The sequence below is a fragment of the Mustela lutreola genome, chromosome 12 (assembly GCF_030435805.1).
Source record: "Mustela lutreola isolate mMusLut2 chromosome 12, mMusLut2.pri, whole genome shotgun sequence".
Taxonomy (NCBI): Eukaryota; Metazoa; Chordata; class Mammalia; order Carnivora; family Mustelidae; genus Mustela; species Mustela lutreola.
In genome coordinates, this window is record NC_081301.1 from 19,075,158 (window position 1) to 19,102,413 (window position 27,256).

Here is a 27,256-nt window from a genome sequence, read left to right on the forward strand (position 1 = left end):
GAGTTTCTTATTTTACAGTATCCTCTATCAATGTTAGCAATATATGGGATGCTTCATTTTCCCCCAGCCTTGCTAACACCGAATATTATATTTCTTTCCCATTTTTACTGATCTGTTGGACAAAAAGGTATTCTGTTTTAATTTGCATAATTTAAATAGTGAGGTTGAATACCTTTGCATGTTTATTATTTGTATAGCTGTATCCACACATAAATAGCATGTAGCAGAAGGTTACGTACACATCATATAACACTATTGTATAGGATATATGTACATTTATTTTTGATGTGTAACTTACTGATGTCCTATGGCCATTTAATCACAAGAGTGTTGCATTTCCACCTCCTCAGACCTATCATCCTTTTCTTTAAGAGATGGTTGTTAGGAGTAGCTGTCGGGTGGTTGATTCATCTGGAACCCAACTGGAATTCAGATTCTTTAGTCCGAGGGTGAATTAAACTGGAGGCCTGTCCCTTGTTAGCGGAATGCACAGAAAGTGGTGAGGGACAGGAATGTTAAGTGTCCTCCAGGAGAGTATACTCCATCCAGGTATCCACTCTTGGGCCACGAAAATGTTGGTATATAATCAGATTTTTTCTGACGGATGGATGTGCTATGGACATTGGTTCTAGGTCCCAGCAACTCCATTGGAAACCCATCGAGGCTTGTCTTGAGTGATTATGTTGATGACTCCTAGAATCTTGTTAGTTCTTCCCAAAAGAAAAAAAGGAAAAGAATAAAGAGACCGAATTTAAAAGAACATTTATAAAGCAATTTACTTAAATTATAAGAGACCAAAAGCCAGGCTTAGTGGATAATTGAAGAATTGCATTAAAAGGGAATCGATATCTTTCTGGAATCTGCTCTGTCCTCATCTCCTGAGTTCTTTTGCAAGGGGATGGTGATTCTGTCACTGTCTTGCGAGTTTCCCATAGCATTATCCCCAAGGACAACATTTTCTTTCTCTCTTTGATCCTTCGTGTTTTTCCTTTTCGCACAGCCTTAAGTCACAGAGACGTTTAGGAGCAAAGATACCAGAGATCAGGAGCTTTAAAATGTCAGGTCCCTGTTCCAGGCTCTGGGATCCTGGTGTTCCCAGCCCTGGAGCAAAGGCTTCCTTCTTCACACCGAGCCCTTGGAGAAGGTCAAACTCATAAAGAAAGGACAGTGGAGAGAATGAAGAGTTGATTTTTTGAAATCTACTTTGTAAAGTTCCAATTAAAGGCAAATTGAAACAACGTTAAAAGAAAAACTCAAGAGGGGAAAGAAGATGTTGATTACTCCACCCTCCTAACTAGCTGTCCATTCTCGGCCCTATCCCCGGATCCTTATTTCTGTGCTTTCACATTCCTCCGTGGTTGGATCACCTGCTTCTGTTTATTTTTGCTTCATGCATATGTTGGGCTGCATCTTGGGGAAGAGGGCTGCTCTACGGTCTAAATTGATTTCCATGAGCTTGTAGCTGCTTAAAGAGGTGAGGTGTCCACAGAGAGCCAGAGCGGGTGGCCATATGGTGGCAAGCTTTGCCCCAGCTCCTAGCCTCCTGACAGGCCCACAGCTGTCAGGGACACCAACGTGAAGCTACTGTTCTTTGAGACAGTGTACTGCTCAGTGTACCGCTACCTGTGTGTGTCAGCGTTCCAGTGGAATGTAAACTAACACTTTGGGGACTTTTATGTAACGGAATGTTTTTAAATGACATGATTCTTAGACCAAAGTCAGCAGCAGTAAAGTATGTCCAGGGAGTGGAAGGAGAGAGTGGGATGAGAAAGCAGAGTTATTGCCCAAGCATCTGTGAAAAATCTCTCGATGCTTCCAAGTCCATGTATAAGGTGTCTGATCCTTGAGATGTACTCCAGCATTCATTCATTCACTTGGCAGTTGTTTTCCTGTATGATTGGTGTGATTTAACATTCTCTTTGAACTCTACATATCCCGTGTTTACTTACTTGTAATATATTTGTGATTAATTTTTTCCTACTTCAGAAATAATTGAGTGACTTAACTTAGAAAGGACATCATGAAAAAGGCACAGAGCTCAGAAACCATATTGGAAAGTGTGTGAATGTGTGTGTTGCCTTTAATGGGAATAATATTTTATATTTAAGTGGAGTTGTGAGCTTCCTAGCAAGCAAGGGGAAAAGGGAAATTCATGCATTGTTTAGATTCTACTAAAGAATTCGTTGGTATTTCAGGAGTGGTAAAATTCTTCATTGGAAGTCAGTTTTAAAAGTAAGGCAACCAGTTTCAGGAGGAAGGTGATTTTTACATTTCTTTTGCATTTTCTTCATTGCCTTTTATCGTATGTGGAATCACGCACAATTTCCAGTCTTTCATATTTTTTGACACATCTGTGACCAAAACAGAATTCCCTGACTTCTCCATCTGCCAAGAAGGATATAAATAAAACAATCACTGTATACGTATGTTGAGATATGTATTTTCAGGAATACAGAGCAGCACGTGCAAATAACTTGAAGCATTTGATACTGTAAGAAAGGCCAGTGACAGGGACAGGTGATGTGGCTGGCCAGGCAGCAAGTCCAGCGTCATAGGCCGGAGACACACTGCGTGGAGTTTGTATTTTACATCAGAAGCAGTGGGAGCATTTGGGCATGGAGGGGACAGGGTCCACTTGGATTTTATTTTTTATTTTTTAGATTTTACTTATTTATTTGACAGAAAGAGAGAGATCAAAAGTAGGCAGAGAGGCAGGCCTAGAGAGAGAGAGAGAAACAGGCTTCCTACTGAGCAGAGAGCTCATGCAGGGTTCAATCCTAGGACCCTGAGATCATGACCTGAGCCGAAAGCAGAGGCTTTAACTCACTGAGCCACCCAGGCACCCCTCCACTTGCATTTTAAAAGGATGTCCTGGCTACAACACAGAGTCTGATTTCAGAGGCCGGGAAGCTGTTGCAGTTAGTGGTCCCTGTAAGAGGTAATTAACATAGATAAAAATGTGATGCAGAGGAAAGGCGCTCTGAAGACAGGGCTAATTAGGGCTTTACTTTGTCATGACATTAAAATACGCCCCGGTGGCAGAGTCCACTCCATTAATTTCTGTCCTCCCTCCAAGTGAGTCTGAATGGGGAGGGTCTTTCTAGCCCATGTGGCTGTACCTAGCACAAGCTCAGGGTTCGAGTTCAGAGGGCTCTCACTTGTTTATCGTCTGTTAGTCCCATGTCCCTTTTCAGACTCTCACTTTGTCCATCTTGTGAGGCCAAGACAGAGGGTTGCCCTTGGGTATCCGAACTCCCTTTCAGTGCTGATGAGAGAAGCACGAGTTTTAAAAGTCCGAGATTCAAATCCAAGCCCTGCCTCTTACCCTCTTTCTGGCCTTTCATAAGACACACCACCACCTAGAGTCTCTTTCTTCATCTGGGTGATGTGTGGTCATCCCCGTAATTCTGTTACCAGTAATGTTAGCCACCATGTGCCGGGCACCCGCTATGTACCCTACTGAGTGCAAGACGCTCTGTGTACATTATTTCGTCAGTCCTCCTTTTGTCCCCACAGTACCTCCGAAAGAGGAGGCATCAGTAGCCCCATTTAACAGGAGATAAAGCTGAGGCAACTTGTCTGCGGTCTCCTAACCAGGAAGAGATAGAACTTGGGGGATGGCTTTCTAGTGAATGTACCTTTCCCCTGAGAAACTCCTGAGGGGGATCCTTACCCTAAAGGTACTTTTTTATTTTGGTGGTTTGCAATTCTCTAGTTTGCAGTTGGAAGATAGAGCCAAGGTTTGCCTATAACTAGAAGATTTCTGGAGCCTGTGGAAGAAAGCATAAAGGACGGTGGATGCCTGCACCCGAGTGAGAACCCTGCTTTAGGAAAAGGCCTCGGAAAGCCCCCACCCAGTCCCGTCCACAGTGCTGCAGAGGAGGGAAGTCCGGTCTTCCAGAAGCACCGATGTCATAGTGCTTCCCCCTGCAGGTGATTTTAGGAACTACAACAGGGAGGGACAGGGGTAGTTATGAAAAAAGTTGTGTTTGCCGCTGCTTCAGGAATTCCACTGATCTAGAGAATTAGACACACGTGTGCTTCAAGATGCATGAAAAAGTATGTTATCATGGGTTTGTTTGCAGTGGCAAAACCCGAGAACCATCTAAATTCCCAACAACAGAGGATTGGGAATTCAGTGGTGGTGTTTCTCTGCCAGGAAGAGCGAGTGCCATAGCACACAAAAAAATGAGCTTACTTACTATCATTGAACTGATGGGCAAAGGTCGCCAAAATACATCTTTTTAGCTGAAAAAAAACCACGGTGATGAAAATGTTAAGCATAAGTCAATTTATGTAAATATCAGACAATCATATTTTTGTATGTGGGCTTCCACATATTTATAAAATGCACAGAACATTCTGGAAGGACAGACAGTGGTTATGATGGATGGTAGGTTGAGACCCTATCATAATCAGATCTAACCCTTTTGCAGCTCCTACCTGTGCTCTAGGCATTAAACGCTTTATGCAGATAACTAATTTAATCCTCACAGCCCCTTGTGGCAGAGCTGGCACAGGAGCCTCGGTAGCTGGGCTCCAGAGCTGTAGCCCCTGACCCCTCTTTTGCTTCTCTTGCTAAATCCCATGTGTGCCTGAGGTGTGTGTGCTCCCGTGAGTGTGGAGAAGCATGGGGTGCCGACCTAAGGCTGCCTGAGCCCTAGTGTAGGGCCCTGATCTTTCCACGGCCTCACTTGAACAGATTCCCTGGGGGCTGCCTAGCATTTAGAAAGCTCAATAAATATCTTGTTGGAAGAGGTTATAAAGAAAACAGAACATGTGGTGTGCCTCAAGGAACATAACTTGGAGTCCTAGAGACAGGATGTATGAAGCTGACGCAGGGACTCTAGTATAGGTGGCAGTGAAAATACAGAAGTGTGCTGGGTGCTCTTGGACATGGAGAGTCTTTTGTAATCCAGGAAGGCTCTCTGGAGGTGGTGGGAATGGGCTGAATGTCCAGGGCAGGGCAGGGGCACCTGGGTGGCTCAGTGGGTTAAGCCTCTGCCTTCGGCTCAGGTCATGATCTCAGAGTCCTGGGATCGAGCCTGCATCGGGCTCTCTGCTCAGTAGGGAGCCTGCTTCCTCCTCTCTCTCTGCCTGCCTCTCTGCCTGCTTGTGATCTCTCTCTGTCAAATAAATAAATAAAATATTAAAAAAAAAAAAAAAGGCAGGGCAGATGTGAGGAATAAAGGAAGAAAGGATGTTTTTGAAGCTGAGGAAAGTTGTAAGAGAGAGGCTAGAGCTACCTCTGTGTTTGTGTCCATGTAGATAAGAGCTTTAGAGAATTCTGGGGCTTAGGTTTGGGAGAAGGAGCTGGTAGACTCAGGAAGGAAATTCACATTTAGTACTACTGTGTGCCAGGTGCTATATACTACATATCGGCAGTCTACATTATCCTTTTTTTCCTCTCTCTCTTTGAGTTTTGAGTAATCTCTACACCCAACATAGGCTCAAACTCATGACCCCGAGATCAAGAGTTGCACACTCCTCCATCTGAGCCAGCCAGGCCCCATGTTATCTTAATGATGCTTCCAACAGTGGCATTTTAAATGCAGAAACAGGCACAGAGAGGTAGGGTAATTTGCTGTGTCACACAGCAAGTCAACAGAGTCAGGATTGGTGCCCAGTGAGTCTGAACACGAAGCCCCCACCGGGCAAGGTGGGGATCAGGGTGGGATCAGGAAAAGCAGGCGCACATCTTCCCTTCCTCTCTTCCTGGTCACTAACTTGAACCTGGGTCTTAGGCTCCCCTTCCTGAGGTTGAGCATCTCTGTTCCTGAGGAGAGAAAACTTGACTCTGCAGGCCTGTGTCCTGAAATAGGCTGGCTGAGTCACCACGAGGTGCCCTTCCTTGAGATGTTTCCAGAATGCGTCCTTTGTGCATGCCCCGAGGACAACAGTCTGATGGTCCCGTGACCTCGTGGTGCACTTCACACTCGCTCTTCGGTGCATGTTCTTGAACATAGAAGCGTGTGTGCGTCTCCCGTGTGAACACACAACGCCCGGTCCCCTTTCCACTGCGGCCGTCTCCCGTTGCTTTCTCTGTCCTCTGCGGAGTGGAGGATCCTGTCGCCTGGACTGTGATTTGGGAGCTTGATAGTCGGCTCTGAAGAGCTGAGGGAGGCAAATTTGCCTCCTGAGAACATTAATCCAAGGAGCAAGTTATTAACTTTGAAGACATACACATATAATTTACATTTCCATAATCACAACACGCCGCCCCCCCCCCCCCCCGCAGTCATCTGCTGATGGATGGTATCTGAGCCATGCCGTCTGCTCGGTCAGATCGCGATCGCGAGGATCTGACTCCGTGAATGCAGGCGAGCCCTGGGTCAAGTCTCACCAGCAAACACACGGGATCAAGCGTGGGAGCGCGTGCTCTGTTGACTGCTCCGCCTGTAGTGGTCTCTCCCTAGGTCTCGCGTTGTTTACTTTTTAGCCACAGCTCACTGAATTCTCTGGGGACAGGCACTGGGCCATAGAGGGCCCCTCTACCTCGAGAGAGAGAGGAATTAGGATCTTCATTTTCCAGGAAACAGATGAACAGAGAGGGTCAGTAACCTGTGTGGGGTGGCACAGCCAAGAGCAATCGGTTCAGGAGCCTGGTGCGGGCTGCCGTGTAGGAGACGGGCGTGGGTGACAGCCAACCAACTCGCACCAGGCAGAGCATGTTGCTTTAAGGTGGGTGTTGGATGTGGTTTTCTGGGTTTTCTGCCCACGGACAGCTGCCTGCGACGAACAGAGCCGCCCAGCCACGGTCCCATTGGAAACAGACATTCATCAGTCTCCCCAGCCCTAGGGTCCCTTGGGAGGTCCCCTGCTGCCCATGGTAACTCCGGGTTGCGGTGGGCCTCCTTCCACACCTCGGATGCTCCGTCTGCCCCGGTGTTGATCCCTTCCAGCTGGCAGGGAGCCTCAGAGCCCCCTGGCTCAGGATCTGGCTCGAGGACCTTGGCAGCAGCCTCAGCCCGCACAGTCTTGAGGACTCACTCCCTGAGGGCTGCCTGGACTCGGTCCCTGCATATCCCAAAGCCCCTGATCTCTTTGCTGCCATGACTCATGATTGTCATGGGTAAATACAGCCTTTCCTTCTAGATGGAGCTACCAACCAGAGGACAGTGAAGTGGCCTTGTGGGGCAGGACCTCAGCTCTTAGTGAGTTCAAGCTGCTCGCTGCCACTTGGCAAAACTGAGACCCCGCCAGAGGAAGACACGGCCCCGGGCCACCCAGTGAGCCTATGGCGCACCAGGGCCATGCCTGGGCTTCTGTCTCTCGGCTGGGGCTCCTTCTAGTTTCCTCTGCCGCCTGAGCTGCGTGGTGTGCGAAGGTCGCTCCAGCCAGAGAAGCTGCTGGTTCTTCTGAGGACCGAGTGGCCGGTGCGGCCGAGGCCCAGTCGGCGCCCGAGCTTGGGGGTGGCCGCGCATGTGCGGGGCTGAGGGCACCGTCCAGATTGCCTTTGGAGTTCACTTCTCGGTTCACACAAGCAAGTGGCTGTGTGAAAAAAATGGAGACAGAAAGGCGGTGAGAAGACAGAAACCAGCTTCTTACGCCCTCGTCTCCTTGCCTTCCTGTCACACGTCGTTGTGGCTGAAAAGGGCAGTGGGTGGAGCCTTTGGGGCCGCATCTCTCAGCCCCGTACCAGGCGGTATCCTGAGAGCCTGCTCTGGGGTGCCAAGGGCCGTTTCGGGAGTCCTGGGCTGGTTCAGTTTTGGAGGAGGAAGTTCTTGCTCTCCAAGCCCCCCCAGAAGCCCACATTGACCCAAAAGGCCAACAATCAGAGGTTCTGGAAGGGTCTTCACTTGAGTGGCCGTCAGAGTTTCTGGCCCCTCAGTCTTGTGGCGGGGGAACCGAGTGCATGGGGTGGAGGGGGCTACCCGAGGCTGGCCTCCTGTGTGTCCTTGGCTGTGTTTTCTGTAGTCGTTCCCTCTCTGTCCCTTCCCGTGTCGGGCTTCCGGGGTCCCCTTCTGTAAGACACCAGAGGCGCGGGAGACCCGGTGACCTCCCAGGCCCTCCCCATTCCCGCTGTCCGTGGTCTTCTCACCAGAGGCGCTAACCTCCTCTCAGTTCTCAAGGTTGCTGCCTGCCTATTTATAGAACTGACCAAGAGACTTGCACTGCAGCCAGCGGTGCAGAATACAAGCCGTGCTCTCCGCCGCCCGCCTGCTTGTGTAACTCCCGGGACGAGGCTTCTCTGCACCTGGTTTCCCTTCTCAGTGCAGATGCCCGGGGAAGAGCGGTGTGTGGCTGAGCTCCTATTGTGTGCAAAGGCCCCGAGCCTCCTGCGTGGTGTCCTGGAATCCCCACCGCCTTGGGAAGTGGGTGATGTTTCATGGTGCTGCTTCGAGATGGGAAGCGCGGGCCGCGGGACTCACGACTCGCAGGGGACAGAAGTACGACTCAAATGCAGTTCTGCTTCCATGCACCGTTTCTGTTCTTTCTTCTGTTCCTGTGGATGACGGGGCTAAGGCTCACAGTCTCTTGAGGGAGGGAGCAGGGAGGAAGAAGGCCAGCTAGCAGTGTCTTCACAGAGGAGAGAATCCTGGATGGACTCAGGAATCCTGAGGGGCCAGGAAGGCACGGGGGCCTCCCAGGTTTCTGCTGAGGCTGCTGCTGCCCTATGACCCCTTTCCCTGTTTCCTCCCCCAGAGCTCTGCTTGCTCCTTGGCCTCTCCATCCTGCCCCCCAAACTTCGCCCAGGTTCTACCTTCCCAGCTGTCCTATTGGGGGGAGTCCCAGGGACTTGCTGAAGGAGCGCTAAATCTCTCCCTGCTCATCTTCTCGGAAACGCTTTGTAAAAGCAGACTTTTAGAGAGCTGCCATATTCTCATTATCCCTCCACCGGGGACTGGCATTTATTGATTTATTGATTTATTATTTTTTATGATGTTAGTCACCATACAGTATATCATTAGTTTTCGATGCTGTGTTCCATGGTTCATTGTTTGTGTATAACACCCAGTGCTCCGTGCAATCCGTGCCTTCCTTAATACCCATCACTGGGCTGACCCATCCCCCACTCCCTCCCCTCTAAAACCCTCAGTTTGTTTCTCAGAGTCCACAGTCTCTCATGGTTCGTCTCCCCCTCTGATTTCCCCCCAATGCACTTTTTCTTTCCTTCTCCTAATGTCCTCCATGTTATTCCTTATGCTCCACAAATAAGCAAAACCATATGATAATTGACTTTCTCTGCTTGACTTATTTCACTCAGCATAATTTCCTCCAGTCCCGTCTATGTTGGTGCAAAAGTTGGGTATTCATCCTTTCTGATGGCTGAGTAATATTCCATTGAATATATGGACAGTATCTTCTTTATCCATTTATCTGTTGGAGGGAACTGACATTTAGCTGTGGACTTGAGGGGCCCTGGCAGCTCCCAGCTTACCCTGCCTCCTCCAGGAGAGGCTCAGTCCAGCCAGGGCTCCCCACTGTGGGCGATAGCTCTTCCCTTGGCCCCTTTTGTCTTTCCAGAGTACTGGGGAATCAAGAGAGCGTGGCCCAGGGCACATCCAGGCAAGCTTGGGGAGTCAGAGAGCTAGATACTCTTTTTGAGGCATATTCTTGTTGTTTTCTGAGATCAAAAGTAATGTATCATCATTCTGGAACATTTGGAAAATACTGAGAAAAAGGAAGAACAAAATAACAATCATCCATAATCCTGCCGCCCTAAGAGACACTGTTGGTGTCCTCGGCTTCGTTTTGTTTCTCCTGTGTGTTTTTATCTCTGCATCACTGAGGTTATCCTGTAAGATAGGATGGAGATCCTTTGGCCCCCCTGCACAGTACAGCGTATCACGGATCCACGGCATTACATACACTCATCGTCATTTACAAATGTGATTTTAACAGCAGTGTGAGCTTCGTATGAGCAGGCTCTAGCCCCCCCAGTTGCAGGGTTGGCTGTTAATCCTCCCGCTAAGTGACCGTCCCTCAATAAACAGCATCATTTCAGCTCCAGGTGCCCCATAAGAAAGCAGTACGGCCAGTCTCAGCATGCACCCCGGGTGGACAGCGCGGGCTCTCCTCTCTTCCTTATGCTTCCATCCCCAGACTGGGAAACGTAGAATGAAGCTGGGGTCTACACTCAAAATTAGTTGCTGTGGAAAAGGAACCCCTAACTTCCAGTGCGACATAGGCAGGCGATTTGCCTCTATTTCTTCATCTGAAGAATGGACCTCTCTCCTGACAAGATCGGATTCCATGAGGATTTCAGGAGGAGGCAGAGCATGCTGGGTACGGAAAAGAGTGTCTGATGCAGACAGGCTCTTTGTCAGTGTCCGGCTATCATTATCAATTGTTTCATCTCTCGACTCTCTTGTCGGGGTCACTAAGACCACCCCCGGCTTCTGTGAGGGCTCACAGGTTCAGCGTATGGTTGTACTTGTGGTTAAGATTGATGACAGCGAGGGACGTCTGGGTGGCTCAGTCAGTTGAGCGTCTGGCTTTGGCTCAGGTCATGATCCCAGGGTCCTGGGATGGAGTCCCGCATCAGGCTCCCTGCTATGCAGGAAGTCTGCTTCTCCCTTTCCTTCTCCACCGCCACCCGCCCCCCCCCACCCGCCCCTTGTGCTCTCACACTCTGTCTCTTCAGATAAATAAAATCTTTAAAAAAAAAAAAAGATTTATGATAACGAAAGGATACACAGCAAAATGAGCACAGAGAACAGAGAACAGGCTCAGGGGGCAGAGTCTGTAGGAAAGCAGGCACAAGCCTCTGAGTCTCCCTTTGCTGCAGGATGAATCCAGGATGAGCTGGGAGATGTACACCAGGGATGCTCATTGGAGAGTCAGTGCCAGGGTTTTTACTGGGGTCTGGTCACATTCCGGACCCCCGCATAGCTTGCACAAGGAGCGTAGGCACGGTGAGCTAGGCTCGGGAACAGGAGGAACACTCAGAATCTAGGTTCCCAGTGCCAGCCAAGCAGGCCTTCGTAAGGATGCTGTCTTGGACCTGCTGTGTTCACTCTTTCTGCACAGTTACGCGGAGTGCGTGTTTCTTACATTGGGACCACTTCAGAATGGGGTAGGACGGATGCCCTTGTTTCTGTAGGGCAAAAATTGAGGGCTACAGAACAAAGAGCCCCGGGGGGCGTGGGGAGGGCTGGTAATTCAGGGGCTGCCCTCCTGCTCCTGGTGTGGGGTCCTGAAAGAAGTTCCATGTACTGGGAGGGGTGTCCCTCGCTGCCCCCTTCCTGCTAACCCTGTGTCCTCTCTCTCTTTCCAGGTTCTGAAGGGCTCGAAGAAGCTGGTGCTGTCTGTGTACTCGGCGGGGCGCATCCCTGGGGGGTACGTCACCAGCCACATCTACACCTGGGTGGACCCGCAGGGCCGCAGCATCTCCCCGCCCTCGGGCCTGCCCCCGAGCCACGGCAGCACCCTGAGGCAGCGTGAGGGGGACTCGAGGAGCAACCTGAACCTCCTGCAAGGCGGGGACGAGAAGAAGGTGAGCCGCCCGGCCTCGGCCTCAGCATGCCGGCCAGGGGCGGAGGGCGGGTGCGGGAGCCTGGGCCCCCGAGACCCCATTCTCCCTCCCAGACCCAGAACGGGGACGCTTCTTAGAGGTTGGAGAAGGGGCTTGGTTCTTTCGGGGCTCTGTTCTCCTCTTAAGGCCCTGCTGAAGGGTTTGAACTTGTCTTCTCTTTCTGACCCATGCGATGTACATTCTGAGACCGGCTAAGATCCTGCCCCCAAAGAGCCCAAAGACTGTGACTTAAATCAGATGATTTATTTCTCCCTGCCACCGAACAGAGGGGACAGCGGGCAGCTCTGCTCCCCGTCTTATTGTGGGACCTACCCTAATCCCCGTTGTCATCCCCTAGGCTCCTGCCCCTTCTGATGCTTGAAGCTGTGACCCAGCCAGTTCCCCCATCCTAGCCCCTGGAGTGGAAAAGGGAGGAGAGAGCCCTCAGAGCCCTGCTTTCAGTTCAGGGTGATTCAGCTTCTCGGTGGGCGGGACCCGGGGCGTGGCCACACGCAGCTGCGGGACCGCAGGCTCCGAGGGAACCGTGTCTCGGGTTGTCGACAGCAGGCACTGGTGCTGGTCCCCTTGTACCAAGTGAGAACTGACAGGGTGTGGGCAGTTTCAGACCCAAAGTGGAGTGGGGAGCTCGGTGCACCTCCCAGGGGAAAGGGATTTCCCCCGTGTCAGCTCTCTGGCTCTTTCCAGGGGCAGGTGTGTGGCCCTGAGCACCATGGGGTGTGGTCACCCGAAGACGGGGGCAGGAGCATCAAAGCCCTCCTCCCCTCATAGCATGACTGTTAAAATTTAAAAAACAAAAAGACGGGAGATGATTCCCCTGAGTTTTTGAGCATCACAGTGGGTGCTGTTTGCCTCGGCACCTCGTGGTTGCTAGGAGACCAGGAATGTGAGTCCTGCACACGGCTCTCCAGATGTTTTAGGAACTGGACACCCACAGCCCCGAGGCCATGTGGCTTGGGGTTCCGGGCCAAGGCCTGCCCTCTGGAGACTCTTGCTCAGCCCTCCTTTCCCGCCCATGAGACCATCCCTCCATTTAATGTGCTTTGGGGCAGGCGAGGAGCTGTGATGGGGGGCCCAGTGGTAGACCCCCACCTCCCGAGCTGCCCGGGCAGCTTTGTGGTGGCAGCGCTGGGTGGGCAGGGGTAGGCTCGAACCCCCTCCCCGCCAGATGATCTGTGCTCCATAGCAATCTTGAGCCAGCAAGGCTGCCTGAGGCATGAAGTCATTTTCAAGGCCAGCCTTCCAGGACTGGGCAGGGAACTGGCTTTATCTTTCCCTTGAGCCCCTTTCCTGTGTTGGGCATAGTGCTGATGGGTGCTGGGCGCTGGGCTTCAGCACCTCAGTGAATCCTCACAGCCACCCAGCCGGCTTAGCTGTCATCCCCATTTCAAAGCACAGGAATCCAAGAAAGACTCAGGGCACTGTAGCAATTAAGGCCCATTCCACGGGTCACCCTGGTCACCCCATACTCAGTACTTAGTGAACACCTGCAGCGTGCTTCATGCTGTGATGGGAGGGAGGGATAGAGAAATGGACAGGAGAGATGGGGCCCTGCTGTGGAGAAGCTTCCAGTGAGTTTCTAGTTCATGGGAGGAGTGAGACCATAATCCAGAAAGGAGCAAGAGTGAGCAAGATCATTAAGGTGGTGAAGAGTGGTGAAAGGAAGTAAAATCTGGAGACAGAGGGGTGGAGAGTGATGGGTGGAGAGGGAGGCTCTACTTCAGATGAGGTGGTCAGGGAAGGCCTCTCTGAGGAGGTGACCTCTGAGCTGAGACTTGGGAAGGAAGAAGGAGCTGCCATGTACTCTGGGGGCTGAAAATCCCAGGCAGCAAGGATAGCATGTGCAAAGGCCCTGAGGTAAGAATCAGTTCATATCTTCAGAGCTTAGCAAGAAGGACCCTGTTGCTGGAATAGGGGGCAGGGTTGGGAGGGATAAGGTGCCTTCTAGGAGTCTTAGAATAACTTACGCAGGAACACAGAAGGTAGAGACTTAGGGAATTGTGCTCCAGGGAGGACCAGAGACCTCAGGAGGCAGGAAACACCCTGGACCACACCAGAGTAACCTTCACAGATCTCACAGCTCCAGACAGGCCCCTTCTCTCCCTTCTGTTCTTCTTCTTGCCTGGATGCATCCTGGAAACTTCCCCATTTCCTATTGTGAGGGCTGTGGGGAAATCTCTCTGGAACCTGCCCTTCTGTTCCCTGGACCCAAAGCTCAGCAGGCCCTGACTCTCTTCTCTCTGGTGTCCTGGAATTGTCTAATACTCCACATCACTGCGACCAGACTCCCAGACTTCCCGTGCCAACCTTCAGTTCTCCTAGCCCAACCCCAGTGGACGCACACCTTCTAGAGTGCCCAGGGCAATCGGTTGTGAAAATCCCACATGTCGCTAAGAGACTTGGGACAAGCACTGGACACTGTTCCCTAAGCTGCTTCTAGCATCGCAGCCACTCCTGATAACACCGTTCTCCACGCTGAAGTGCGGAGCCGACCTGTGAGGAAGGAACAGAAGGGAAGAACAGATGTAACTCTCTGGGATCAGACCCATCTGCTCTCAGGTTACAGTCACGTCCTCAGAGGCGAAGAGGCACAGGGGGCAGCAGGGAACTTCGCTCCAGGCTCCTGATCCTGAGTGCTCCTCAGCCTCCACAGCTACAGTGACCTGGAACACGCTCGTTGATGGGGGTGGGTTACACAGGAGAGTGTCAGTATGACCGGGAGGGTAAGACACCAGAGCCAGGCTGCCTGGGTTCAAGTCCTGGTTCTGCTGCTTGCCAGCTGTGTGACCGTGGACAAGTTGCACAACTGCTCTGAGCCTCTGTCTCCTGTGCAAGATGGAGACGGCGGTAGGGGTAGCTTTCCCCACCACTGTGTTCGTGTCGCGGCAGTACGGATGTCAGCTCTGGGCGCTGATACACGCACAGTGCCTGGATCAGTGCCTGGCACAGCATAGGTGCTCAGTCCTTATTACGTGAATGCCTGAATCAAAACAAAACACCTTGCCAACAGCCTGGGGCGTGGTAGCAGCTCACTCAATGCTTGCTGGGTGGGAATCTGAGTCGTGTGTGATCCGACCCTCACACACTGTTCTTTGCAAAGTCAAAGAGGAGGATGCGGCCATCTGTTTCCCCAGTTGGCATTGTTGTGGGTGTGTAAACAGCTACCACCATGTGCCCAGGGAGGAGAGCCACGTTCCCTGTCTCTGTCACCTCTCCTTCACCCACAAGGGAGGTGACGCTCATCCGAGCTCAGCAGGTGTCAGGCCTTCCTCTTCAGGGTTCTCTCCTGGTTAGCTGGGGCTGATGGGCAGAGTCTACCCTGCCCTCTCCCCTGGGAAACACAACAGCTTAGGGGCAGGGAGGTAGAATCCCAGGGCTCTGGGCTTTCTTTTAAATTGTGGCAAAACATATCACATCAAACACATCCCATATCTTGTATCTTCTTCACCGTAAGTGGTACCCAAGTTCAAGGGCATGAAGCGTGTGCTCACTGCTGTGTGGCCGCATCTCCAAGACGCTTTTGCTCTCACCAAACTCAGACCCGTTCAGGGGCAGTCACTCCTTATTCCAGCCCCCGCCGGCCACCAGTGCACTGCGTGTCTTGGAATCAGACCCCTCGGGGCACCTCGCGCGAGTAGAGAGATGGTGTCTTGTCTTTTTCTGACTCGTTTATTTCACTTTGCCTTCAGGACCCCCGCGCTCATCCTGGTTGTAGCACGTGATGAGATTTCTGCCCGTTTTAAGGCCGATAATGGTCCGCTGTCCGGAGGGACCGCATTTTGTTCACCCAGGTGGTGTCATCCTCTTGGCTCTTGTGGATAAAGCTGCTGTTTGTGGCTGTGCAGTGTTTCTCGGAGTCAGTCCTTGTGGGGAAGCCCCCAGAAAGCATATGGTGACTGTGTTTTTAATGCTCTCAGGAAGCTCTGTCCTGTTTTCCCACAGTGGCTGCACCAGCCAGAGCATGAAGGTTCCAGTTTCCCCAAAGCCTTGTCAACACTTGGTATTTTCTGAGAGCTTTTTTGGGGTCTGTTTGTTTTTGTTTGGTTGGTTGGTTGTAGCCATGCTCTAATGGCTGTGAGCTGGGGCAGGTCTTCAGCATAGCAATGGCAGTGCCCGACAGCACCCAGATGAGAGGGGTAGAGTTCAGGGGCAGGGCCAGATCTCTTTTCCAGCCCTCTGTCCTGATATCATCCTGGTCTGCCCCCACCACCAGTGTGAGGAGCCCCGAGGAGGCAAGCTAAGGGGTCCCAAGGTCTGATGTGATGCATGCTCCGTAAGGGACCCGGGAGGGTGCTGTGGTGTAGGGAGGAGGGAGCTCCTGCCAGCTAGAGATTTAGGAAGGCTTCCTGGAGGAGGTATGCCTTTGGAGTTTGGCTACATGGCAGGGGCAGGAATAGTGGTCCAGGCAGAGGGAAAGGTGTGGCAGTGGGAGGGAGGTTAGAAAGAGCTAGATGGATTCTAGTCCCCTGCTCCCCCGACACTGGTGTCCCGTGGGAGTTATAGTTGGGACAGAGTGTGGGGCCGGGTGGCAGGCTGGAAGTATGTGTGCCCCAGAGACATTTTCCTGTTGGCAGCAGGGAGTCACTGAGTCCTCCTGGCTGGCAGGGGAACAGGGTGACATCGAATCCGGGTCTGCAAAGACCTTTACGAGAGCAGGAAGAAAAAGGGGTGCTGTGGGCCCTCTCTTCAAGGGAAACCGACTGGTTGCAGTAAAGAGAAAAACAGAAAAGAGCCCCTGGAGCCCATCATGATGTTTCTGGTTCTAGAAGATGAACCTCGAAGGTGGGAAATAGATCTTGGGGGGAAGTTCCCGCACTCTGCCAGCCTCCTCCCCGTGTGGGTGTTCAGAGTCACGGGGGGCAGGGGGTGAGCGAGCCCATTCTTTCACGTGGCTTGAAGCAGAGGGTGGTTTGAATGTGCTTGCAGGGCTGGGATGTGGCGGGGGGCGGGGGGGAGGAAGGGCAAGGTGGGTTGCGGGTTGTCCTCGGATCCCAAGTCCTGTCCTCCTTACCTTCTGGGCGGGACTGAGAGGGAAGTGCCATCTCCCCTGCGCCCACCCCACCCCCACCTCCTCGGGTGTCCTCTGGCTCTGGATCTCAGGCCTGCGAACAGCCTCAGGAGAGGCCCCCCTCTGGCCCAGCTGCTCACCGTGCCAGGAGTCTTGGTCAGCACCTGGGAGTCGTTCAGGCGAGCAGTGGGGCAAGAACAGCCAATGGCAAGGCCCAGGTGTCACCCACCTGGGCCATTAGTCCCTGAGCAAATGGGCCAGTCCTGTGCCATCACAGTGTCTTCAGCCCTCAGCCCCCATTCCAGGCTGTGACCAGACCCCGCTGCAGCAGTGGCCGCTCCCCCAGACTCACTTCACCAGCCACTGGGACAAGAGACGCCCTGCCCCTTGGCTTGGGCTGTACAAGGCCCAACCTTGTACAGAGGGAGCAGGGACTTTGGGCCTGGGTTTGAAACCTGGTTCCTGAACTTCCTGACCGGGTGACCTCAGACAAGTCACCTGCTCTCAGGTTGGTCTAGTAAGTTTCCCTATCGTTAGTACGGGGGTAGACCTGGTGGCCACTTGGGACTGTTTGAGGGCTTAGTACTCGAGTACGGAAGTGTGGAGCACGGTGCCTGGGTGCCTAGGGCATAGTCGTTCCTTCCAGTGACAGCCGTCATGTTTCAAGTGTCAGCTCGGAGCTACGTACCTTTCCTATCTTTTTACCCTGAAACGTTTACTGAGTACCTACAGTGGGCCAAAACTGTTCTGAGTATTGGGAGTATAGCGGCAACTAGCCAAGGATGACACCTTGAAACGCTTACATTCGTGTGTGTGCGTGTGTGTATGTTAAAATAAGTGATATATAGTATGTAGAAAAGGGCATAGGGGCAGTATATGGGTGGGCTAATTCTAGGCAGGGGCAGGGAGGGCCTCATGGAGAAGATGACATAGGATCTGAGGTCCATGAAGGAGTCATCGTGCCTATATCCACCCTGCCCGGGGCTGAATGTCCAGGCTATTGGAAGCCTTAAGGAGTGTGGGGCTAGGAGTCCCCAAGTATAGTTTTTTGGTAAGTCTGCCCTTCCTCTTGTTGGCTTTTGTCTTTGGCTTTTTGCTTGCCAGCTGCAGAATGGCAGCTGCGGCTCCTGCCATCACAGCTGTGTCCAAAGCAGAGTGGAAGCAGGGTGGGCAGGCAGAAGGCCCTTCTCACCCTATGCCTATGCCTCTTTTTGCTCTGAGGGCAGAATCGCTCCCAGCATTCACCAGCAGATGTCCTCCATCATGTCCATTGGCCAGAACTGGCCCAGACTACCCACGTCCCAGGCAGAAAGGAACAGGCTTGGCCCAGACTGACTACATCTCGGGGTTGTTGCTCCATTGCTTCCTCAATAGGGTCAGGGTTCTAGGGCAAAGCAGGAAGGGGAGGGGGAGTGAGTAGTGCCTGTCCCAGGTACGTTGTTTGACTCTCAACTTATCTGACGGAGAAAACTAAAAATCAGAGAAGTGGGTCCTTCCCCCTGGTTTCCCAGCAGTAAAGGGCAGACTCAGGATTTGAACTTGGGGCTGTGGGAGACAACGAAGCGTGCTCGTTAAATGCCTAGGCTGGCCAGCTGCTGTGTGGCCACATCATTTCAGCCCTCCTGCCTCAGTGTCCTCATTGGGATAATGGACATAACAATAGAAACCACAGAGGAAGAGAGGATTAAATGGGGCAATGCATTCAGTGCCTGGAATTCAGGAAATACTCAGTATGTTAGTGACTAATTAATTTAACGAGTTATTCGTATTATCGGTGGGAGTGGCGTTCTCATGGTGCCGGCTCAGTGTCCTTCCCTGTAGGTGAATTTTTTTCCTGCCAAATGCTGGTTGAATTCCAGCAAGTGATTGAGGCAGATTACCCTGTGGTTGATAGGACTGTTATTACAGCTCCGTGATACAGGCTGTTTTATTCCCACGTAACGGATTTATGGGGAGGTGGCGGGGAGGCGGGGAGGTTTGTTTCCATCCTCAGGGCTCAGAGGGGCCTGCCGCAGACAGCCGCTGCCATCTGGCTGTCAGGGGGCTCCTTTTGGCTCTCTCCTCCCAGAATCTTCTGGGCTTGGAGCTGGGGATCCCAGGTCGGGGAGGAGTGACTGACTCCAGGCCACCGCATGAGCTGGACTCCAGGTGTGTGTGCCCTAGGCCCTGAAGGCAGAGCATGGGGGAAGGGGTGCATTCTGCGGGCATGGCAGGGGATCGGGAGGGAGCTGCACACTCTGTCCTCAGCCGGTCTCCCTGACCTCCCCCAGATCTGGGCCCCACCCACCCCACTCCCACCCGGCCACTGTCTCAAGGTGCACACGCTTTCCTGAACGACCTGGCCGGCAGTCTTCCTAAAATCCGAATGAATCTGAGCAGTTCTTTCTTTCACCTAAAGCCCAGTCTTCTAGGCCTGGCTCTTGACCCCCCACTGACTAATCTTGTCCCTTCCCCGGGTTCCCCACCTTGCTTTAGCCAAACAGAACCCTGTGGGACTCCTGGGGGCTGTGCTGTGTCTGGGTTCTGAGCTTTTGCCACCTTCCTGCGCCCAAAATACTTGTCTTCCCTCCCCCTTGCCCTGGCTGACCCCCGAGGCCTTCATGGCTCGGCTCGGAGGTCCTATTTCTGGGATACTCTACCTGAGGTCAGGCTCCCCAGAATGGACTCTGAGACCAAGATTTCCCTGAGGAGGATCCTGGGGGACTGTCTGTGCTGGACAGAATGATGACCCGAGACACCCATCCCTCTTCCCTGGAGCCTGGGAAGATGTCCCCTTCCTTGGCCAAAGCAACTTCGCAGATGTGTTACCTTAAGGCTCTCTAGATGGGGAGAGTCTCCTGTATTCTCTGGGTGGGCTCATTGCAACCCCAGGGTCCCCAGAAGGAGGCAGGAGGGTCTGAGTCAGAAGAAGGGGGTGCACTGCCCGGAGCAGAGCCAGGTGGGAAGGCCCTATCCCCACTGGCTTGAGGATGGGGGAAGAGGTCATGAGCCGAAGAAGGCAGGTGGTCTCTGGAAGCGAAGGCAGGTAAGGAAACCGTCCCCCCAGAGCCTCCAGAAGGAATGCAGTCTTGTCTACTCACTGTAGACTTCTGACCTCCAGGCTTGTAAGATAATAAATCTGTGCTGTTTGAAGCCCCTAAATGTGTGGCCGTTCATCACCGCAGCAGGGCAGTGCCCTGGGTTCGATGCTGGTACAGGGCACCGGGGCCACGGGACTGGGCAGCAGACGCAGTGGCTGTGACACCCGCCGCGGGGGCGCAGGGGATGCGCTGGCCCTCAGGGTCGTCCCGAAGGAGGCAGGGGTGGGGCTTTCACCTGCCCTCTTCTCCTGGTCCCTGGATGGGAGCTGCCAGGGGTGGGGGGGGAGGTGAGCCACCAGCAGCCACCAGTCCCCGCCCTGGGGACAGGAACCATGTCACATGCTCCTGTGATCCAGTGCCCAGCATGAGGCCCAGACTTGCGGGGCTGGGTGAGCGAGTGGAGCAAACCAGCCACAGCCTAAGTGCACGGCCCGTCCCGGGCCTCTGAGGCAGCAGCGTTGGGGAGGACGCCTCGGCCTTCCTTCCAGGGCACCCCATCTGTGCACACGAGCCCCATTGCTGGCCGGCCGGGGCCACCGGGAAGATAAGAACAACAGCCAGTGTTTTCTGAGTGTCTGCACCGCGCTGGGCAGGATGCTGAACGCCCCTGGTGTGTGGACCCACTCATCCCCAACACGCCAGTAAAGTGGATGTGACTGGTTTCCACGTCTTTACAGATGAGAAGGCGGAGGCATCTGCACAGGGTAACACACCCAGCAAGTGTTGCTGCCGGGACGAACCCCCGGCGGTTTGGCTCCAGAGCCGGCACCTCTAGCTAGCATGCTGTCACCCCCCTGGGGCCCAGACCTGTGTGTGATCATGATCACAGACAGGGCAGGCCTGGAACCCATGCCAGCTCGCAGCTTTCCCAGCCGTAGCGCTGCACTGGGCTGGGCGGGGCCGTCACTAGGGCTGCATTGTCAAGCCCGTCCTTATAGCCTGCTTTTTCCAGAACATCTGTCACTCTGATGCTGCTGGGTGACATTCCTAGGTGCCCCCTGAGAGCAACGGGGGGCTCACAGATGCTGTCCTTTCTAATGTGGTCTTCCTTCGGGGGAGCAAACCAGGAGCCGACTCTGGCCTGAAGGGGGTGGGGCCACCCCAGAGCCTGCGGTCCTAGAACCAAACACCCCAGAGGCGTTCCGTCTGTTGGGCCCTCTCCAGACGTTCACCAGCCTGCAGAAGTCAGTTGTGGCTCGGTGGCCTTGTCTGGTTTTGTCACATGCAAAGTGGAACCAACAGTGGCTGACGTTTGCCAAGCATTCACTGTGGCCCAGAAACTATCCTGCATCTGTCTCTTAATGTAACCCTTTCCGAAGAGGCCCTGTAAGGCTATTTTCATCTTCTTTTTGTGGGTGAAGAGTTCAAGGCACCGAGAGTTTAAGGATGTGCCTGAGATCACACAGCAGCTCCCCCCATCGGGCAGGTTGGACCTGAGTCTGTCTCCTTCACCCATCTCCACCCAGGGTGGTTGAAGAATTAAGTGGGATTAATACATGCAAAAGACTGTGTTCTCTTTGGGTCCCTTCCTTGTCCCGGTCTTAACCTGTTGAGGGATATTTTCTATCCTTTTGGGGTGAGTTCTAGGTCTTCTGGTGCAACTCCTCCTTTTCCCTGATTCCTCTTTCATACTCAAGACATATGCATGTTCCTGAGGGCTCCTTCATGGATTATGAGGTCTTCCGGAATCAGCCCCCAGCCTCCCCTGCTTGTCCCCCTAGCTCCTCCTCAGCGCTCCCCGCCTAGGCCATAATGACTCACCCCACAATCCTATCCTGAGCAAAGCACGCTCCCCTACTGCCACGTGCTGACCTTGGAAAGCCCTTCTCACCCCTGCTGGCCCCTGCCGGGTTGACTCCTGCTCACTCTCCAATCTCATCAGGGCTGTCACCTTCTCTGGGAAGCCCCCCACCACCACCACCCTCGCCCCCGGTCAGGACCTTGCACCTTCTCTGCATTGTTGTGACCTCTGAGCTTCCCCACTGCGCTCTGATCACACTGTCCCATGAAGGTCTGCTTCCTGGTCTCTGTGCCCTTCTGCTGAGACTCTTGGAAGCAGGACTGGTCCTGGTCATCTCTTGGTCCCCTGGCCCAGCAGTGGGTCTGCACTCAGCAAATGCTCCCTGTGTTTCTAGAAAGAAGAGCAGCTGAGGCCATACTGCCATGGGTCACTGGAATGGGTGGCAGAGCCGGAGACTCCTGGGGGGTGGGCAGGGGACCCCTGGCTGGTGGGAGATCCCCAGGGAGGCGGAGTGGACTTTGATCCTAAGAAGGATGGAAGGTGTAGGAACCTAGGCCCAGAGCAGGCTCTCCCTGGCTGAAGGGTGTGGTGAAGGGTAATGGGGGGGGGGGGCGGTTTGTGGTCCCCACGGTGTGAGCACAGGTAAACACCTGAAATGTCACATTACTCTAGAGAATTCTAGGGGTCACCTCCTTCACCGCCCTTCTTTTCCAGCACTTACAGCTGTGGCCCCGGGAGGGAGAGGGATGTCCCCAAGGCCACTCAGGAAGTTGGAGGCAGAGCTGGGGCAGCTGATCTGGAATGTTCCAGGCCTGAATCATTGTGCCCTTTGGGATAGGCCAAGGACTCCAGCGTCTGCTATGCCGCCCCCCCCCCCCCCCAAGAACATTCATGTCCCCCTCAGGCCCTCGAATAGCGATCTCCTGTCCCTACTGCAGGTGAACCTGGTCCTGGGAGACGGCCGGTCCCTGGGCCTCACAATCCGCGGGGGAGCCGAGTACGGCCTAGGCATTTACGTCACCGGCGTGGATCCGGGCTCAGAAGCCGAAAGCAGCGGACTCAAGGTGAGCGGCCCGACTCCCGCGGGCTGGGAACGGGCGCCAGGGCTGTACACGCAGGGTTGGGAGAGAAGGAGCTGTGCTTGGAGCTCTTTGCAGCTGATTTCGGTCAGACCTGCAGCGGGGCGGTCACACCTCCCTCCCTTGAGGCCTGGTCACAGCTGGGAGCCCCCCTGGCTGCATGCCTCCAAGTCGCAAGAGGAAGCAGTAGGAGCTGTGCCCCCACCTCCCGAGCCCATCTCCCTGCAGTCCTCAGAGCAGGGCAGCCTCCCACGTGGTGCTGGGCAGCGGGCCAGCTGAGCTCTTCATGACCGCTATTTTGCAAACACCGCCGGTGGCTGCAATGGCCCTGACCTCAGGTTCATTGTGGTGCATGGAGAGGGAAGAGTGGAGAAGGGGGAGCTGGGTTGAACTCATACCCGGCAGCTCCCGGGAGCCAGTCCGTCAGGGCAGCCAGCAATTATTGAAACAGTATTGTTAGCTCGAGCTTTAAAGGAGGCTGACTGCGTCCAGGTCCTGGTCATTGACTTCACATGTAGCTCATTGAACCCTCAGGCTGCCCTTGGGGGGAGGTGGCTCTGACCCCCACATTTTCCAGTTATTCAGGTGGACACGTAGAGAAGGTGAAACTGACTGCCCAGGTTACGGTGCTGGTGGTTGCGGACCGGACGGAGCCCAGGCGTCTGTTCTGCAGCCGGTGGCCTTAGCTGCTACGTTGCACCACCCCGCCAGAACTTGCTCAGGGCTTTGGGGGGCAGTGACAATAAGCGAGGCAGGGACAAGGACCTGGAGCCCAGGAGACAGATCACCTAAAGTGGCGGTGTGTGTTGGGCGTAAATCCTGATGTCAGAGAAGCCAAGGCAGCAGCGATAGGAGCAGGGGACCCAGGTGGCATCCATGCCTGCCTTGCATAATGAGATAGGTTGGGGTTGGAGGGACTTGGGAGGAAGGGGTGACCCCCAGGGAGCCAGAGGGTTTGACCATGGGTAACCAGACGGCCGGGGAATTAAACACGAAATGAGATCGTGTCTTCTCAATTTCGCTTCTTTTAGGATAGATGATGCAGTTGGAAGAGCTCTGGGCTTGGAGTCTGGGAGATTGGGTTCGAATCCTAGCTTTGCTGTTTTTTCTTTAATAGCTGGGTGACCCTGGGGAGCCCCTCCAGCTGTCCGAGCGTCCCTTCCCTCTCCCAGCTGAGCATCATAAATAACGCCTCTTTCTCAGGATTGTTGAAAAGATGAGAGGAGGAACAAGCTGACAATGACATTAATAATGAAGGTTAAGTTTATTGAGCGTCGCTGTTACAGACTGAATGCTTGTGTCCCCCACATTCATCTGTGCAATCCCTGACCCTCAAAATGATGGGGTTAGGCGGGGAGCCTTTGGGAGGTGCTTAGGTCAAGGAGGTGGAGCCTTGTGAATGGGATTCATGTCCTTATTAAAGGGTCCCGACCCCCAGAGCTCCCGCGCCGCAAGTGAGGACGCAAGAAGTGGGCAGTCCGCACCCAACCTTGCCGGTCCCTGACCCCAGACTTCCAGCCTCCAGAACTGCGAGGAATGAATGTCTTGTGTATAAGCCATCCAGTCTGCCGTGTTTTGCCAAGGCAGCCCCAGTAGCCTGAGACAGGCTTCTGTTTCTCCCCATCTTTGTGCCATTAAATCACATCGCCACAACTCGTCTGGAAGAGCAGCTTCGCGGGTTAGCCCATTTTACAGATGCAGCAGCTGAGGCTCAGATCGTCAAACAGCGAGTGGGAGGCAAAGCGGGGACTCCCGTGTGGGGGATCAGGATTCTGGCTAGCTGGGCTGGCAGTAGAGGCCCCACAAGCATGGGTTGGGTCTGGTTGATTCTGAAATGCCTCTGGGTCCTCAGAATGCAGGCCGTGTTCTCAGAGAAAGATGCCTTCCAAGAGGAAACAATCTCCCAGTAGCCTATGTGCACATTTTGTTTTTTAAGAAGTTCATTATTTGGGGATAATTTTGGATTTACTGAGAAGTCACAAAGGGATTTCCCATTTATCCTTCATCCAGCTTCCCCTGACATCAACATGTTATGTAATAACTTCAGTACGTCTGTCAAGGTCAAGAAACTGACGTTGGTACGATGCTATTCCACAAACCACATGCTTTCTTCCAGGTCACCAGTTTTTTCACTAATGTTATCTGCTTCAGCCAACCACATTGCATTTGTCCTCTGTGCAGTTTTCATTCCATTTATTTATTAACCCTCCCCCCATTTCAAAAAAGATGAGCAGCAGCTTTTCATCACTGAATAAAGTTTTGTTTTTTTTAAGTGAATGAGTGAGGCAATTGGGAAGAAGAAATATGGGGGCTGAGAGAAAGAGATGAAGCTGGGGTGAAGGTCTTTCCCGAGCATTCACTACAAGGTGGGATGCAGATTTGGCCCTGAGCTTCCTGGCAGCCAGTGCAAAGAGGGAAGCAGATCAGAGATGTCTGTGAGGTGAAAACAGACCACCTGTGCTTGAGAAGCCTGGTTATTCCTAAGCCTAGGAGCACTTTTCCTGTGGTCTCTCATAGAGATAATGCCATGTGAGGATGTGAGCTGTGTCCTCTGTGACAGGAAATGTATAAGCACGTTCTCTACTCTGTTGGGGACGGACGGATTCTGATCGAATCCATGTTAAAAGAAAGAGGCAGGGAGTGTGAGAGAGGATGTGTTAGGGTCTGGGCAGACAGCCCTGGGCACGTTCTCCATCTCTGTCTCTCTCGTCCCTGACAGATGGCAGCTTTTATTACCACGTTGTCCACTTACTGAGGATTCACTGTGCCAGACTTGTGCAAAACGCTTCACAGTGTTAAGTGATTTTTAGGACAAGGTGAGAGAAAGGAATGTTCTCGTCCCCATTTTACAGGTGGCAGATTCGGGAGCTGTGTTAAGCAACTTGCCCAAGGTCACCCAACTAAGACATGCTTGGTCCGCACCCACCCTGCACACTTAAGTCCCTGTTCTTTTTGTTGTTGTTGCCTTTTCTTTGGAATTTTATTTCATTTTATTTAAATTCAGTTAATTATCATATAGTGCATTATTAGGTTCAGAGGGAGAGTTCAGTGATTTATCAGTTGTACATAACACCTGGGGCTCATTCTATCCCATGCCCTCCTTAATGCCCATCACCCAGTGACCCCATCCCCCCCCATGTCCTTAACCACTAGGCTTCACTGCCTTGCCTCTTGGTGATAACAGGTGTCACTGTCTCCAGTTCAGAGCTGAAGAGATGCAGGCTCATGGAATTGCAGGTCAAACTCTTTCTAATGTCAGAGCTGAGAATTGAACCCAGGTCTGACACACCCTGGGCTTGCCTTGTATAGGGGAGGGCAAGAGCCCTAGGACCTGCCGGTGATCAGCTGGGTGAGGGTGGCCATGTCCTTCCCCGCACTGGGCCTCGGTCTCTCTGCTTGGACAGCAAGCAGCTGAATAGTTGGGCTGGATGAGTTTGGAGGCTTTCTCCCAGATTTGCACGTTTTCCCAGCCCGAGAGCCAGAGGGTGCCCAGGTGCCAGGAACATACTCCATTTCCCTTCAGCTGTGGTCCCCATAGCCACAGAGAGACGGCAAAACAGGTAGCCTGTTGGCAGGTGTTTTATGAGGGAGGGAGGGAGGGGGAGAGGGAGGGGGAGAGGGAGGGAGGGGACATTACATAAAGGCAGTGAGTGTCCATGGCTGCCTCTCCTTCCCTTCCTTTCTTTTAATCAGCAAGTATATACCGAGGATTCCTGCGTGCCAGACACAGTGCTCGCCTCACAGAGCTGAGCAAGACAGACAGAGTCTCTGACCTCCAGGAGCTTGCTTTCTAGTGGGAAGGCAGGGCGGGTCAGAGGTGGAATGACTCAGTTGTTTAATTACAATCGGGATAAATAACAAGAGGGCAATTCCCATGGAACTGTGTGGGTGTATAACAGGGGAGACTAGCTCCGATCTTGGATATCCTGGAAGGCTTCCTGGAGGAAGTAACATTTCATTTGAAATTTAATAGGAGACAGGAAAATTAATGACATGAAGGAGGAAATGAGGATTCCAGGCAGAAAGAACAGTAAACGCTTAAGTAAACGCTGGGAGTGAGATGTTCCCAGATGCCCAGGAAGGCCCGTGTGGCTGATGCAGAGAGCCAGGTGGGGGGAAGGTGCCAGAGGATGCTGACAAAGTGAATGGCGCCCGATCGCACAGGGTGTATCATTTCACCCAAGACCAAGCAGCCGGGAAAAGATAAGGCTCGGGATCCGCAGTTAGTAATAAGGAAGGATGCCCAAGGTCTGTGATTAAGTGGGGAGCACAGGTTGCAGCGCCGCGGACCTCACAGGATCGCACTCAGACTGCAGATGCATGTGCAAATATTGACAGAGAACGCAGAGCAGCTGTCACACCGACCTGTCCCAGCGTGTCAGCGTGTTTCCCGAAGGCGGTGGGATGACCGATGACTTTCACCGTTCTTCACATCCCTGTACGGGGTCTGAATGGAGCGAATATTACTTTTATAAGCATGAAAGCAGCAAAGGGAGAGCCATGCCTGTTTGGAAACAAGGCAGTGGAAGAATATTCCATGGAAGTTTTCTGGTCCCTTCAGCTTGCTACCCAGTGGCAGGCAGTCAGAAGCTTTATTTGCTCATAAAATGCCTGCCCCCAGAAGAGGCTTTTCCTTCTTCGGTCCCTGCCACAGTAAAGCACTTTGCATCCCCCCCCCCCCACCGCCACGGTCTCCCGTTCCCCCTCCGAGTTCCCGCAAATGTGCTAACACCTGCCCACACTCGCTGGGGCACCCAGGATTGATTAATTCCATTTGTTGCCAACGTGCTGTCAGTGGAATCAGGCATATTGAAACAGAATAAAGGGGCTTGGCTTGGTGGGTGGCGTAGCCAAGAACAGGCTTTATTTGTC

General features: G+C 53.1%; 1 protein-coding gene across 4 annotated transcripts in view; it reads left to right on the forward strand.

Annotated features, from left to right (window-relative positions):
- WHRN (whirlin) overlaps positions 1 to 27,256 on the forward strand; it is an 88,788-nt gene that overhangs the window by 12,563 nt on the left and 48,969 nt on the right. For 3 of the 4 annotated variants that reach the window (XM_059143530.1, XM_059143528.1, XM_059143531.1), the window contains exons 2-3: positions 11,222 to 11,440; positions 22,244 to 22,369. In XM_059143530.1, the coding sequence (XP_058999513.1) occupies positions 11,222 to 11,440; positions 22,244 to 22,369 (345 nt within the window). The remainder of the gene's footprint in view (positions 1 to 11,221; positions 11,441 to 22,243; positions 22,370 to 27,256) is intronic. The other variant, XM_059143529.1, reaches the window with a different exon arrangement.